General features: G+C 39.7%; 1 protein-coding gene across 2 annotated transcripts in view; it reads right to left on the minus strand.

Moving 5' to 3' along the window:
- Window positions 1-6,668, minus strand: part of LOC122653998 (SRSF protein kinase 2) — a 31,863-nt gene extending 25,195 nt beyond the window's left edge. Inside the window, exons 1-2 of one of the 2 annotated variants that reach the window (XM_043847971.1) lie at window positions 6,219-6,665; window positions 4,970-5,956 (exon numbers count right to left, since the gene is read on the minus strand). In XM_043847971.1, coding sequence (XP_043703906.1) covers window positions 4,970-5,956; window positions 6,219-6,419 — 1,188 coding nt within the window. In that variant the 5' untranslated portion in view covers window positions 6,420-6,665. Of the gene's footprint in view, window positions 1-4,969; window positions 5,957-6,218 lie in introns of both variants that reach the window. The other variant, XM_043847972.1, reaches the window with a different exon arrangement.
- Window positions 6,669-16,379: the final 9,711 nt, after the last annotated feature.

Raw genomic sequence — 16,379 nt, forward strand, 5'->3', positions numbered from 1 at the left:
GCCTAGGCAGGCGCCTTATCGCCTAAGCACTTAGTCACCCCTCCACCGCCTTAGGTCACCTTGCTGCCTTGACAACTATGGTTCCAAAACTCAAGGTAAAGTTTTTTTAAACCTGGGAAAATTAATGCAAAAAAATACATATGCAAGCTTATTTTAGTAAAAATAAGCTTTGGATTGGATTATGTATGTGTGGGGCCTTTGGTTCAATGGGTTTTCTATGTAATGGGATACTTCAATGGGCCAATAATATGGGTTGAGGCTAGGCATACAGGATTAGTTAAGTAAGTGTATTCTTTATTTTAATTGTTATTAAGTGTTTTAGTTAGGCTGGATTAGGATTCTATAAGTCCAGTCCTGTATTGAATCAATTTTCCTTCATTATTTTAGTTCCCTAGTCAGTTTATGTTACCTTATTAATTAAGGATTGGGTTAGGCTTTTCCATTTAAGTGTTTGAGTCTGTTTTTTAGTATTCTATATAAATTTGTAAGGGGATACAGCCTTGTACACGAATTTGATGAATAAAGTTTCGCTTTTGCCTTTGGTTCTGTGGTGATTCAGAATGCTCCTTCCTTGTGTGAATCAAGGTGTGATTGATGGTGAATCCAATCAACACCTTGTGGTGGGAAACCCAGGTGCTACTGGCTACACGAACTTGATGAATAAAATTTGGCTTTTGCCTTTAGTTCTGTGGTGATTCAGAATGCTCCTTCCTTGTGTATTGGCTACAGGAATTTGATGAATAAAGTTTGGCTTTTGCCTTTGGTTCTGTGTTGATTCAGAATGCTCCTTCCTTGTGTGAATCAAGGTGTGATTGGTGCTGAATCCAATCAACACCTTGCGGTGGGAAGCCCAGGTGCTATTAGCTTTTATTCTTGTCTTCTTTAAGGTACTAATCTGTCTTATTTTCCCTGCAATTCTGCCCATTGTTTAGTTCCTGCGATACCCAGTCCTATCTTCACTAGGACTGTTGATTTGAAGGTGATTTAGAGCAACTCTCAGTTTAACCATATACATTATGAGTACATATAGGAAAGATAATTTTAAAAAATATCTGCAGAAGTTCACCCATATATAAGGATGCAGGCTCATGCAACAGCTCATGCAATCGAGTAGTCACATGCTAGACAGCATGTTATGAATAAGAAAGAAAAGGTCCACAACTAAGGTGATTAAAAAAAAAAAAAGTAAAAGGACAAGCTAATGCAGTTACAAGAGTAGTCTTTAATGGTTATTCTGTTTGTGTATATTCATTTATTATATAGTTAGGGATCATTAAAGTATTCTGGATTACAAAGCTTAAATAGATTTACATTATTGATATTTCAGCTGATTATGGAAATTCGGCAGCTAAAACAAGACTTCTAGAGAGCTCAATTAAGTCATGCCATGTCTATGGCTTTATTAGCAACTCTATGAGAGTCATGTTAATTATTATAGGCAGATGTACTCATCAAGGAGCATCCCAGGGATGTGAGTTCTATTATCTTGAATAGTGTGTGCATCAATGTTTGCTCTTCAACAACAAATGCAACATAAGCTATGATGTTCTTTTCCAATACAAAAGTGTAGGCATAAATCATAAGTGTAGGCATATCAAAGTAATGTACGGGAGATGCATGGAATCAAGTCTCTGTTTAGTCAATTACTATCGCTATTCTAGTTTCTTACTGTTGCTATCTGTGGTTCAGGTTCTTGATCGTTTCTGGAAAACTGCTTAAATATGAAACTTTTTGTATCCCAATCTAATCAAGATTCTTTAACTTCAAATTAATAAAATCAAGAATTTGAATTCCCTTCAAAATATAAATCTCTGTTTTCCCGAGGATTCTTTCATGCTTAGATTGGTTCCTATATCATCTAATAGAGATTTTTGAATTTCTCTCTCTCTCTCTCTCTCTCTCTCTCTCTCTCTCTCTCTCTCTTTTTTGGGGATTGGTAGGCCTAAAGGCGAGTTGAACTCATGACTTATTAATTGTGATGCGTTGGTCCTTGCCAACTGAGCTAACCCCTTGGGGTTTGTTTCTCTTTTTAATTTTTTTCCTTATGAAATTATTACTTTTCAACCCCTTGGTGATGTAGTCCTAGGTAGGAGAAGTCCCACTAGGAGCCAGGGGAATAGGATCACCTAACAATGCTGGCCGATTGGGACAGATTAAGGTAATTAGGGCAGAAATTAGGGTTAGGGTTGAATAATGGTAATGGGGTTTATAGGGTTTTAATATGCAGGTCTAGGAGGCTTTAATGGCATATAAATATTAGGGTTTAGGAAGGTTCAAAAATTCTGCAGTTTGGGCAGAATCCAGTTGCAGGTTTTTAGGCTTAATGGAGTGGGGGAATGGAGGGGTTATAGTGGAGACTAAAGGCTAGGTTTAGGGTCGAGTGTAGGGAGAGGTGTGGGGGATATAGGCTGGATGTAGGGCTCGAAAGTGATGGCTAAATCTGGAGTTATGGGGGAGTCCTAGTTGAGGTAGGAGTGCAGGTTTAATGGAGAATTAGGGTTTGATGGATAGAGGGGGGATGTGGATTAGGTTAGAGGATGAAGAGGGGAAGGATATATGTAGGAAACTAAGATTACCTACTGGTTTGATCTCCTTCAGAGGCAGCAACAGCAGCTTGAAGAAGCTTGAATGAAGAAGAAGAAGAACCTCCCGATACTGGACAGACATAAGGAGTCATGAGAGTCCACTTACCCTTCACCTTGAGATCCACAAGGTAACACTCACACAAAGGGAGCAATGGCAGCAACAAAGGCAGCAAGCATAAAGCTGAGTTTTTATTAATCAAATTCGTATTCAATACTTGGTCCCCTTACAACCTTATATAAACGACTCAAAATTAGACTCTTACACTAAAAAGGAAAGGTCTAACCCAATCCTTAACCTATTAGGTAACTTAAACTAACTGGGAAACTAAAATACTAAAAGAAATAGACTCAAAACATGCCTGGACTTATAGAGTCATAATCTAGCCCAACTTACATCACATGACCACTTAACCAAGTCACACGGTCACTTAAATTGAACCAATTGGATGCAACCAATTTGAACCGGTTCAATTAAAAAACATAAAATAAACTAAGTATTAGGCTAATCCCGTATGCAACCTATGTACCCCTAGGCCCTAGTTTAGGCTCATTAAAGTGGCCTAATACATAGAAAACCCTTGGGAACAAAGGCCCAACATATATATGACCCAACCCTAGGCCTATTTCTAAAGAAATAAGCCAATTTCTATGATGAACCTGCATCAACTCTCCCCAACTTGTTGCAGTGATGGGGGGGAATCAACATGTGATCAGCAGCTTTGACCATCCCCAAACAAAATTCCGATGAGGCAGGAACATTTAGGATAAAGTCTTCAATGCGTGGAGCTTTCTCTTCAAAGAACCATGGTGGCATAACAAACTCACTGTGTTCTTTCTTTGAATCAGCAGCAACTGTCAATGTCTCGTCCATAGAGCCTTCACTGTTAGCAACCTTCTCATCTAATGCGTGAGACACAAGCTCCACCTCTTCAAGAACAGCATCTTCAAGGTCATTATTTTCCTTTGGAATGCTCTCAATCAACTTTTCATCTTCTATTGTTTCAGTTTTGTCTACTTTGTTCTCTTCAATGTATACTTCTTCAGTAGAATCTTCTACATGTTGAACTTCCATCTTTGAAGCTTCAAACATGGTCTCTTCTTTTTCGTCACAATTCGTTGTTACTTCATCTTTATCTTCAACTTCCTTTGGCAATGAAAATTTGTATTCTCTATACCTGTATTCCTTGTGAGCTCTGTACCTTTCTTCCCTGTGCCTTCTATGAGGTCGGTGAACTTGAGAGTGTAATTGATATATGTCCTTTTTCCATTGGTATGTTGTTGTTCCTTACTGGAGTAGTTAGGTGTTGCTCAATTCGTTGCAACGTTTCACTTATAGCCCTTTGACCAGCATGAAACTGCTGAAGCATCTCCAGAATTTTGTTCAAAGAGTCGATGGAGACAGAGGTAATGGGCTGGCCATGCTCATCCATGTCTCTGATACCAATTTAATGTAGTCCTATATAGGCAAGGCCTAGAACAGAGAGCTATCCTACATCTTCGTTGGGTCACTTCCTTGGACATTTTAACCCACAGGGTTCATGGTTCGTTAATACTTTCCTGCGGCAGGTTGACTAAGATGAACACTATGAATACTTAATAATTTATCATGGAGAGAGGACTGTCAATGAGTATATCTAGGAGGCTGGATAGCAACATATATGCTAGTATCTCTATTTTCTTGATGAAGTCTACAGGGGAATTCTCCAATATCTTTCCATCATTTCTTCCAGCTTTAATCAGGTCAGTTTATTGAGTCTGTTTTGCTTGGTTGATTTCATATAGTCATTCCCTAGCAAGAAAACATGGTAACTGGCACCCTATCATATTTACTAGAATTATCAAGTACCTCTAAAACAAACTGTTAATCATTTCACAATCCCCCCCACCCACTCCTTCAATCTTAAACTGTAACCATTCCCCAGCAAGGTCTGTATTCTGTTAGTTTTAAGCAACCGAAACCCTATCCTATCCACATTTTCAATTGTGTTTCAGGATACAATCAATCAAAAATCAATAAGTACAGCATCCATGAGACATAGAAGTGGATTGTAATTGTTTTAGGATTCAATAGAAATGGTTACAAGACCCCGTTAGTCATAGAATCTCTGAAGTTAAATTGAACACATACCAGCAGAAACAAAATTTTCTACAGATAAAAGTGAAACTTGAGTGCTTCCTACAGTTGGCTTAGTGTCAGAAGAATTCTCAAGACACACATAGTAACTTATGATAGCCCGTGAACTAGGAAAATAATAAGAAAAGCACTCCGATAGTTTGCCAGGTAGCATTTTAAGGATTTCTTTTAAGAAACAAACTAACAGCAAGTGGTAGAAAATGGCATGATAAAATGATCAGAGTTTCAAAGAAGCAAAATATATCCATACCTCATCCCTATCAAAGTTGTCGCCACTGTGAGGATCAAAGAGAACATCACCAGTTGCAAGCTCAAAGCATATGCAAGCAAATGACCAGAGATCCGCCGCAGTAGAGTACTTGGAACCAAGGAGAACCTCAGGGCACCTATACTGCCTTGTCTGGATATCACTCGTAAACTGTTTATATGTCCAACAGGCATTTCCAAAATCAACCAATTTGCAGTTAAGGTCAACAGATGCTAACAGTTTCTGCCTTGTGGAGCGGCTCCCTCTCTTATAACCCTGACTTTCTTTACTAAAATCCTTTAATGCATCAGCCGCACTAGATGATTTATCTTTGAAGACAGAAGTGGTTGGCTGGTCTTCCAAGGGATAGGCATTTACTTTTGCATCAGAGGTTGTTGCTTCTGCACCAGCAGTTTTTGACTCAGGTTCGGATTCCTCAGCAGCTTCCTGCCCCATGCAACCTTGAGCTGCCCGTTTAGCCTTCCGGCGGATCTTCTTCTTCTGGCTCTTTGTCAAATCACCGTTGGAGCTCTTGATATCCTTGGCAGCCCCAGACTCAAAGACGGATTTATCCTTGGTAGCAGGGAGGATGAGAGGAGCACCTGATTTTCTGGAGTCTTTTGCTGGGTCTATCGTGGACAATAGGAGGATGTTCTCAGGCTTCAAGTCAGTGTGTATAATAGAAAGTTGGCGATGCAAGTAATCCAAACCCACCAAAATATGGAAACAGATTTCCTTAACCACGTGAAGAGGCATCCCGCGGTAGTCAGTGTACTTAATAAGGGTCAAGAGATTATCACCCAGATACTCAAAAACCATACAGACATGCTGCCCATTGGGTCCAGAATGCTTGAAATGATCCAAAAGCTTGACGACGCACTTGTTGTCATCAGGATCCCCCTCAGCGATCTGTTTGAGGATGGTTATCTCATCCATCGCTGCCTCAGTGTAGTGTTGAGCGCTCTTTTGAACTTTGAGAGCAACATATCGCTACCGTTTAAACAGGAATCGTAGGAAAACGAAGACAATCTCAATACAAAATTCAATGGAACCAAAAAGAAACATGGATAAATGAAGGATTTTTTCTATGTCTCTACATGTTCCATTATAAATCAAAGAAGATAAATTAAAATAACCTACAAAGGCAACGGAACCAGTGCCGGTTACAGCATGAATAACATAACAACAATAATAGAGTGAAAGAAAGAAAAATAAAATCCAGATTTTGGTGGAGGGGTTTTGGAAGGCATACAGAGTTGTGAGTGTCCCAAGCGAGCCAGACGGTGGAGAAATGGCCCCAGCCGAGCTTGCTCTGCACTACGTAGCGGCCGTTCTTGAATGTGTCACCAATTCGCACCGCATGGTAACCTCCTCGCCTGTAATCCTCCGTCCCTTCGTCCTCCGATGTGAAATCGCTGCTCTCACTGCGATCCTCCTTCTGGTTGTCCCCCATTGGAGAAGCACAGAGAAAGGAGGGAGGGGTGGAATTTGTAACAAGAAAAGAGAAGGGGAAAAAAAAGATTATGATGTTTGGAACGATCAGATTAGATCGATTTGTTCTTGGATTCGACAGAAACGAAAGGTTCGGACTCTTATCTCTCCAGTTAGATGTTTTTCCTTCAACAGAGTAGGAGATGGAAGGAAAAGGTTAGGGTTCTTCAGGTAGAGTAGGAGAAGAGGGAACCCAACTCACTCAACTCAGGTCTCAGAGGAACGATGGTGAAAAAATGGGAAAAATATAGTAACACATACATTTTTGGGTCTTGCCGAGAAATCAAAGAAATCAGCCAAATTATTATTATTATTATTATTATTTTCCAAGAATCACACAAAACCTTACAATCACGTGTACTTATTGAGTAGTGTGAAAGTATCTACTATGGGTTTTCTTTGTTGAATTGTGTAAAAAGGAATGAAAGATGCCGGATATGATATTATGGAACTATATCTCAATGTAGTTGTAATTTTCTTGTCAACTTTATTTGCTTCAATAATTATTTCCACTTAAATTGAATTTGAACTGAATTACTGAGACTCATTCGATTGGATTCGATTTTGATTTTGAAATTACGAAAATAATACAGTTTCAGTTCAGTTTCATTTTGTTCATATTGTATCCTGAATTGAACCGAACAGATTGACATCCTTACCTGAATAGAACTGGAACCAAAAGCCGACTACTTTTACAATCAAACATAAAACTCTCTTTCCTGTTTTAATGATTTTCTTTCATGTTACTATGCCTAGTGAAGTACAACGCTTCACTATTTGTCACATGTGATAGAGGATCAGGCAAGCATCTCTTTGGTATAATTTTAGGGACCTTTATCCGCTCCAGTATAGCAGCCGCTGCTGCGCCGCACGATGCGTACAGCAGCGGATAAAAATTCATAATTTCAGCTTAAAATAAATAGGGTAAGTAGCGAAAATTACAAAAGATGTCATTTTATATTTTATATTCTTCTCCATTGATGGCATTTTGATAATTTTATTAAAACTTTGAATCACAGTTTTAGCAACTTTCCTTACTTTTAGACTAAAATTTGGCCATTCAGATGTATGTGGGGTCCTTTCTCACATTTACGGCCAAGTGGCAAATAGCGAAGCATTATACTTCATTAGGCATAGTGATGCATAGAAGGACCCTAATTAATAATATGAATAGCATTATTGAGGAAGCGGCATGGGGAGTGCACCAATGAAAATTGCCGAAATGGTTTCGTTCATAGAATGATAGAGAGGTCATTTCATGTGAGAGAGAGAGAGAGAGGGGTGCTAGTGTACCCTGCACTGTCAGCTAAAAAAAACTTTTCCCTAATACTAGGAAAATGTTCTCTGCACTGGGGGGCATAGGATGCGTCCAGACACATGGGGTGGGCAAAATGACCACCCCGCTCCCTGGATGGCCGAAATGATGGCCAAACCTTGCCCCATGTGTCTGGGCGTAGCCTGCGTCCCTGTGCACTCCCAAGCATAAAACAACCCCCCCTAATAATAAGATAGTCAAGTTCCTAACATCTTTGGTACGAACATTTTCCAAACATCCACTTTAAACCCATATAGGAGTCCAATTGTAGAAGTTAAACACATATATCCCTTGCTTACATGTGAATTTCAGATTATCAAAGTTATCTAAGTGGCAAATATAGCTTTTAAATCTAGGGTATGCGAGAGTGCAAGACTGCACTGTAATTGTAATAGTACTATGGATGCATCTTAATACATGAGGATATTTGTTTGAATTAAACTATAAAATTTAACATGTAGGTAATATAGACCATGGATTTTCTATCCAATTGTTAGATTTGCCACATCATTTGTCCATGTGGCAAGGAATGTAGGAAAAGTTTTCTAAACCTGGCGTCGGAATCCTTTTCCCGAATAATAATAATAAGATGAGGGATCAACACACTGCTCATGTATATTGGCATCTCCCACACCAAACCAATGGTCACACAAGAGGGAATGCCTTACAATATGTATACAGGAGGGCCAGATGATTATGTAGGAGAGAGAATATCATAGATAGTGAGAGGGTATGTAATACGGTAATATGAATCATTTTCCTAGTGATAATATTAAAATAGAATACTTTTATTTTTCTTCATATTAAAAAACAATAAGATATGAGGCAATTTAGTGGGAAAACAATTTATTCTCTCTCCAATTTTGACAAACTGTATATATTGAAAGGGGAAAAAAATTTATAAAGCGATTGTTAGTAGGATGCATGTCTAATGTCTAGGTTCCTTTCTTGGGACACAACCATCATGTAGTTATGGGTAGGTTCAAAGGACCTATCAAAATAAATGAATCGATGCTAAATTGGAGGTATTAAATATGGATAAAAAACTATATATTCTTTTTTCAGGAAAAAAAAAAATTATACATATTTAGCTTCTTCTTTTTTTTCTGTGTAGAAAAGAGGGCTATTTATTCACATGCACCAAACGCCAAACAAAGGCAAAACAGATACATAAGATAGAGAGCATGACAAACACAAGGTATGGATATAAGGTATCCAAAACCATGAAGTGGAAATTGACCCGATCTTATATGCCATTGACTGGGTCATCCAAATGAGGGAATGGGTCACAACCACTTCCCTAGAAGAAAAACTGTAGACATAGCTAAGAATGAGCGCATGAACGAACGTGTCAATAGAGTGGGGTCCCATATGTGCCGAAAAAATCCAACACCAAACTGTCCACATGTGCCGACACGCTGCCACAACCTACTTCAAAACAGACTAGCTGGATCGGCAAAGGTTTGTTGGATCGACGAATGGAGCATCAATGGATGATAGGAAGACCACCACCACAACCTACTTTCAAATAGATCTGCTGGGTCGACGAGTGGAGTTTCGTCCGATGATAGAGAGGGATGGTGAAGATTGAACGGTGACTGGAGCTTTGGAGCCGACGACAACCTCTGTGCCACCAGCACCTGAGGCGGCATGATCTGCAAACACAAAAAAGAAAAGAAAAGAGAAATAAAATCCAAAGGAATGGCAGCATCAATGGGAACTTTTCCTATGGGAGGGGGGGTGCCACTTCACAACAATAATGGGGACTTTTCTATTCCCCCTACTTGTGAAATCTCCAGTTCCTCTCATCAAGGTTCGATATCAGAACCAAGAGCTACATAGCTCTGAAATGAGGCTAGTGGAAGAGAAGGAGAAGAGGAAAGGGAAGAGAAAGGGAAAGAAGGGGAAAAAAGGAAGAGGAAACACGCCACTGGGGGCGGAGGACTGCACGCCACTGTGGCGGAGAAAGATCAAGCCACAGGGGTGAAAAGGCTACATTGTGAGCCGGAGGTCATGCGATGACCACTGCAAGTGGTTCTTGCGTTGCCGAGAGAAATCCCTAGGTTTTTCGCAGACCGTTCTCACTAGAACAACAACAACAAAGTGAAAATCGAGGGAGGATTACCCCTTTTAATTTAAAAAATTGAAAGAGTAGAACTTGATTCTGTTCATTTTGGGTTGATATCATTGGAAAATTGAATGGATTGCAGGTGGCAATATCGGTGATGCCGACGGTGAGGTATCTTCGATGTTTGAGCCCAAAGCTTTTTACCTTACCAAATCTTGAAACTGAGTTTTCCTTCTCTCTATTTTATTTTATCATACATATATTGCTTTTGGGAGAAGGTTTTCTGAGCAATCAGCATAAGAGAGTGTATCGATAAGGTGTGATAAAATGGTATTATACATAGAAAAATAGTGGAGTCATTTCATGTTAGCGAAGAGATAAATACAAATGGTGTTGATGTATCCTCCCCGATGATTCAATGAGTGTTTTCCCTTTGCTTTTTATTCCAAGTATCAAGTTTCCCTTCATCCATGACGAAGGAAGAATTTATTCACCAATGGATTTGTGTATCTTGTGATGAACATCAAGAATAGTGGGAAGGGCATTATCGATTTTGTACAGTAGAGGTAGTGCAATCATAATCCCTAGGTGGTGGTTGAACCCTACTCCACAAGATGTGGAAAACTTTCACATTTTTCTAATGTGTAACTGGAGTTTTACTTTCTTCCCGTGTGTAAGGAACGTGACATTTCATCCAAAACTAGATGTTTCAAAACAGGCTACGATCCTCTATAGCACCATCAACCATGTATCCCTTTCCAAAATTGGCATTTGACAGCTCAAGTTTTGCCCGTAGGTAAGCCCCACCCTCCCTTGCTTTGGTCTCATGCAAGTTTCAGACCCAGATGGAGGTCTTTATGCATCATGATAAGGTCAGAAGTTTCCTTGACAATAAGAGCTTCATTGACTAATTCTAAACCATTGGAAGAATGGATGCCAAGCCAATGGATCATCTACACGACTACACATTTAATGGCTTCAATTGGGCAAGTCGGCCCTACACATGGTGGCCCTAGTAGGAAAGGAGTTGAGCTTTCCCATGTATGGGGTTGATGCCAACCCCTCCCTCACCCCTAATAAAAAATAAATATAGGGGGAGGGTTTTGTGCACGATCATGCACAAAGCCATCGGATGGGGATGAGGGTCTACGGTGCACCCTTCTCGACTCCGTCCAATGGTTGTATGCATGATGCACGACCGCGCACATAACCTTTTGCCATAAATAAATAAAAAGAAGAAGAAAGGATCTTGATATGGAACACCCACTTAGGTAATCTATGAAATTATACTTGATATCAACAATCTATCAGATGACAGTATGTTGCGGTCCAATTTTTGTGGCGAGGTTGACCCTAAGCTCCCTCGTCACGTATCAAATTTCAATCCAATCCAATCCAATCTAACTATGTGGCAAAACAAACCATTATAAAAATTATAGGATTCCAACGAGGGTCTAGGGGACTATAAGAGGGTGTATGAACATATAAGGTGCATTGCAAGGAAAATTGATTGAATCTAAGCCATAAGTTTGAGATGTGGCTAATCCAAATCTTGACTGTCTATCTGTAGAAATCAAATTTTGTCAACTTGGGAAGTGTGGCGAGAGTGATGAAAGGAGTTTTCTGGAGTCTCATTAAAAACCACAATTATTGGCATTGTCGAAAAAATTAAGGTTTTGTCGGGTAAAAATAACCATTTTCTACTTTATGCCACTTTTGTAACTAAACCTTTTCAGAATCAACCAAAACTACTATGATGTATATGTTTTATCATATTCATCTAAATATAAAGTTCGGTGTGAAGGTGACATCATTTGAATTGTTGTTCCGAGTTCAAGTTGATTGTGTTTCGTTTCTTCCTTGGAGAAAAGATGATCAAACAATTCCCAATCATCATCCTTGTAGATTAGATCATTCGTATATGATACAAAAAGAAACTCTTGATATGGACCAGATCGAATTGGAAAAATGAAAGTTTTGTACAAGTTATACACAATTTTCAACTCCACTTTGTTTGAAAATGGGTCCAATCGGCCCAGGATTTTGAATTTTGTGAATGAAAATAAAAAATAACATTTTCTCTTATCATTTCAATAGTATTGGTAGGTCTCTTTGTATGTTTTCTCCGAAAGAGGATGACTTAATGATTATTCGTTGGTCGGAACTAAAAGTGAAAATTTTGGTGGATAAGGATCCCATAAATTTTTTTTTCAAGGAATGGGCTAGACCGGGTCATTTCTTATGAGGAGCGGTGTATACAAGGCCGGGGAACGAATTCATCACTGTATGACTGACCATCGATTACTAGTGATTCCAGCATCATGCAGGTGATTTGCAAACTGCAATTGAAACCGAAGGTGAGTTTTTGGAGTTAGCTTACCCTCAAGGGGATCACGACCCTTAGGAAAATAAAAAAAATATCATATTTGTATATGGACTGATTAATATCAATCAGGTATCGACATTGATTACTATCAATACCAAAATGAATTGGTCGATGTGGACTGATTCCTAAAACTGGCGGGGAGAGAGAGAGAGAGAGAGAAGGAGTTTAAAATCCACGTACTTCAACTAACCTTGCTGCGTGAAGGTTTTTGAATTTTATTCGTGTTTTATCTTTTCGACGTACTATAAGCAATGGAGAAACCGAGGACCTTGAGACTAGTGTTGTTGTGCCTAGCCTTGTCGAAACCTCCTATTTCTCATCTAGTTTAGAAATCCCCCCCACCATATTTTAGGGCTAGTCTCGGATCGCCAGAATCGCCTTATCCATATTAGTATCCATACTCAGTGATACTGATTTTGGGGCGATTGAGTTTCCTTTTTTGGTGAAAAAGGGATCTTTTGAAGAGGATAACCATGTGTAGAGCCTAAAGTTTCAGATGTAAAAAGTCTTGAAAGCCAAGAAATGGAATGTTCAATGCAACCATTAGTTCCTACACATGATGGACAACGCCTTCCTAGTCCGGGCATTTGCTACACAATTCGCAAAGTTGGGCTCATGTTCACGTACATGAGCATATGAGAACGACTCCCAGCTATTAAGATGGATTGTGGGTCCCACAAAGTGGATTCCATCTGAATAGATGGGAGCAGTTCTTGTATGCTCATGTACGTGAATGTGAGCTGGACTCCAATTCGCAACCCTTAGAAGTTTTTTTTTTGTGGTCAGAATCAACAATTTTATTATGGATCACTGTCGCAGGGTAAATCCCAGACTAAAGGATTACAATAGGGTAATGAAGAGGGGGGGAGAAAGCCACCAAAATAGGGACAAAAAAAAACATGCGGTGCTAGCTAAAAGGTGGGCCTCATGAACAACAGAACAAGAAACTAAAGCAAAGAAAACATACGTAAAAGAACGAGATAAAACTAAATTATCATCCAAAACGGCCATAGTGGCCCAGTCTAAAGAAGATGAAAAACGCCTAAGGGCTAGCCCAACACGACTCTGAAATCAAAGGCAGAGGAATGGGTCGGATTCAACCTGTTCAATCGTCGAACAATTTGGTGGGCGATTTGGATATGATTTAGGGTTTCGACTTTGCCAATTGGTTGAAGAACACTGTAGGTCAAACTATGGTCCAGGGATCAAGCCATGGTTCCCTAGGGAAACCAATATACTACAAAATTAGGGTTTTGCACACCCTGGGTTATCCCATGGGACATGGTGTCCCATGGGTGCCCCATGAAATTTTAGGGTTTCCCATGGTCGCCCATGGGAATCTGATGCATCTCTATTAAGGTTTCTCCTTCCTTATTGCGTCCCATAATATTAAATATCACAATAGGGACGGAGAAATTCATCTTTAGTCGATCACATGGCAAGAGGAATCCATCCCATACTTGAATGCGCAGTGGAATTAAATCGATTCAAGTTTCTTTCGCATCCCATAAATATTAATAATCAATAAACTGAAGGAATTAATAAAGAACTACTAACCTGGTGAGCCTCAAGTGTTGCTCCTCCAATAGACAGTGGTTCTTCCTCCAAGGAGCGCTCCAAGCAAAGCAGGTCCTCAACCTCCAATGGTGCTACCAAGGTTCTTCAAGCCAATCCCGGATGCTCTCAAATTCTTAACATAGATCTAGGGTTTCACAAACCCTAACTCTCAAACACAGATGAAAGAAACTAGAAGAAGAAGAAGAAGAGATTTCAAAGAGGGAGAGAGAGACCAAAACGCAGAAGAGGGGGCCAGGCAAAAACGTGGAGCACTGCACCCCTCCTGCGTTTTCTGATCCTTTTATAGATCTAGGGTTTTAATTAAACCCTGGATGGATTACTTTAATCCCAGTGAGAGTCTGTCTCTCTCTTTCTCTCAGTTTGGCAGTTCTGTTTAAACTCAAAGTGCTTCTAAAAGGGGAAGAAGCAGAATTTAATAGGAAAAGTATTAATTAGCTACTTTATTTAATTATTAATGGATAATTACAATTAGCACCAATTCCATTAATTAAATAAAGAGCCAATTAAATTAGCAAATTTTAAATAACTTCCTATATGATAACTATTATCATATACAACCCCCCCACTAATCAACACCATCATTATGGAATCTAGGGCACGTACACATGTACTGCCAAACCCCAATCCATAGTACAAGTCCATATAAGAACATCTGTGCATCTGATCGGGTCCCGCAAAACTCGATAAAATACTTTGTTCAAATAATTATAAATAATGTATCATTTTATGTAAAATAGATTTTTGCAAAACCATTTCCAAAAAAGCCTTGGATCCAGATTTTGATCCGACCATGCACAGAGCAGTCTCTATCTTGGTGTTCCCCAATGGGCGTGGTGACCGTGTTGGATAACTCCTTCACTCACAAAGTGTTCACGCATTCGCAGAACACCGGCTTTGACTCGCTTGAGTCTCGGTCATTGATGAACTAAAGAATGCGATCACACTTTGCGGTGGACGGGTTCCCTCAGTGCGGGTGTCGGTGACACATGTCTATCCCTTCCTACATCCGGCAGTAATATATGAGGGAATCGATAAAGTAGATTCTTCGTCAATGCACACATCAAACATGGGAGCACTCGCATTCGTACCCTGACATCACATGTCTAGGCATACCCAATGCGACGACCATATGATAATGGTGCCCAGCCCAAACCCTAGTCGCGACTACCATTTTAAGTATAACTTACGGACACATAATGCTCAAAAAATTCATATCGCATGTGACAATATTAAACTAAAATGTATAAATGTTCAATACAAAGGTGAACCGGGTTGAACCGAACCGAACCGAATTTGATGGACACACACTTGTCCAACAAACACAATATCAGTTAGTGATATTGTGGTGATGAAGATGGATATTGAAGGAACAAAGTTTGATTTGATTCCTAGGCTGTTTGAGACCGGGGTCATTTGTTTGATTTATGAGATCTTCCTTGAGTGTCACTACAACAGATGGCATAAATGTTGCCCAGGAGAAGAGGACACCCAAATATCAAAAGACTTAGGATCAATGCTTGGAGCTATTTTCGTCGCTCAGAGAGAGTGGAGTTCTTGTGCATCAGTGGTGGTGAATGGTGATTGGTAAATATGTCAATGAATTTCATTTTATCTGTAACAAATTAAGGATTTAATTATTCATTTCGTTTCAAACAAAATCCTATCCCTTGACGTATCGGCGTGCTTCCCACACAATAGTTCTTGCCACGGTTTTGATGTATGCATGTTTATATTTATGGTTATCTATGCATCAATTCAAAGTATAAATGAATCCATGAATGTCCACATGATGTGCTCCACCTTTGTGCATGTAATTTTGGAGACCATTGATAAAGTAATTGAAACTTTCTAATTGATCTTAAGATCTTAAAAAAGGAACAACATTGGATTTAGAAAGAGAAAGGAAACAGAAAATGGACGGAGTGTTGATCATTTGTAGGAGATATCTCTTTTCAGATCACAAAATAGTTAATTGAGCTCCTCTCTAGGGAGCCCAGCACGCCTAGGGAGCATCCAACCACTGGGTTGTGCTCCACACATCCCTAGGCATGTGCTGAGTGCGGCACGGCCCAACCCTTGGATGCCCCCTGGGCACACCCTGGGCGTTGGCCTCCCTGGAGAGGAGCCGGATTCACAAATAGTTCAGTAATTTCAGATTTCAAAAAAGTATTCGCCTACCTGCAATCCAAGTTTTAGTTGATTCAACCGATCTGAATTGATATCGTATTGGTTTTGGAACTGGCCGATACCCGTTGCGAACTTGCAATACGTGAATTGAAACCTTGCTTCAAATAAGTGATATTTAAGCGAAAGATCTTCTAAGAGTAAGATTTAAAACAAGAAATAGTTTAAGCCGTGTTTTGTTAAACCACCCCACCAGAAAGTACGTACTCCAGTATTTCCTTCACTCCCCTTTCTTTGTCAATCCAGGGCTTGCCCTGGTGGTTCGCTACTACTCCCTTGGGAGAACTGTGTTAGGCGTTTGATCGGTGGTTCAAGTCTCCTTAATGACACCTAATCCACATTTAATTGCTTTCCAAGAAATGGAGCCTTTGGGTACCATATTTGACCCCTT

The sequence above is a fragment of the Telopea speciosissima genome, chromosome 3, assembly GCF_018873765.1.
Source record: "Telopea speciosissima isolate NSW1024214 ecotype Mountain lineage chromosome 3, Tspe_v1, whole genome shotgun sequence".
Classification (NCBI taxonomy): Eukaryota; Viridiplantae; Streptophyta; class Magnoliopsida; order Proteales; family Proteaceae; genus Telopea; species Telopea speciosissima.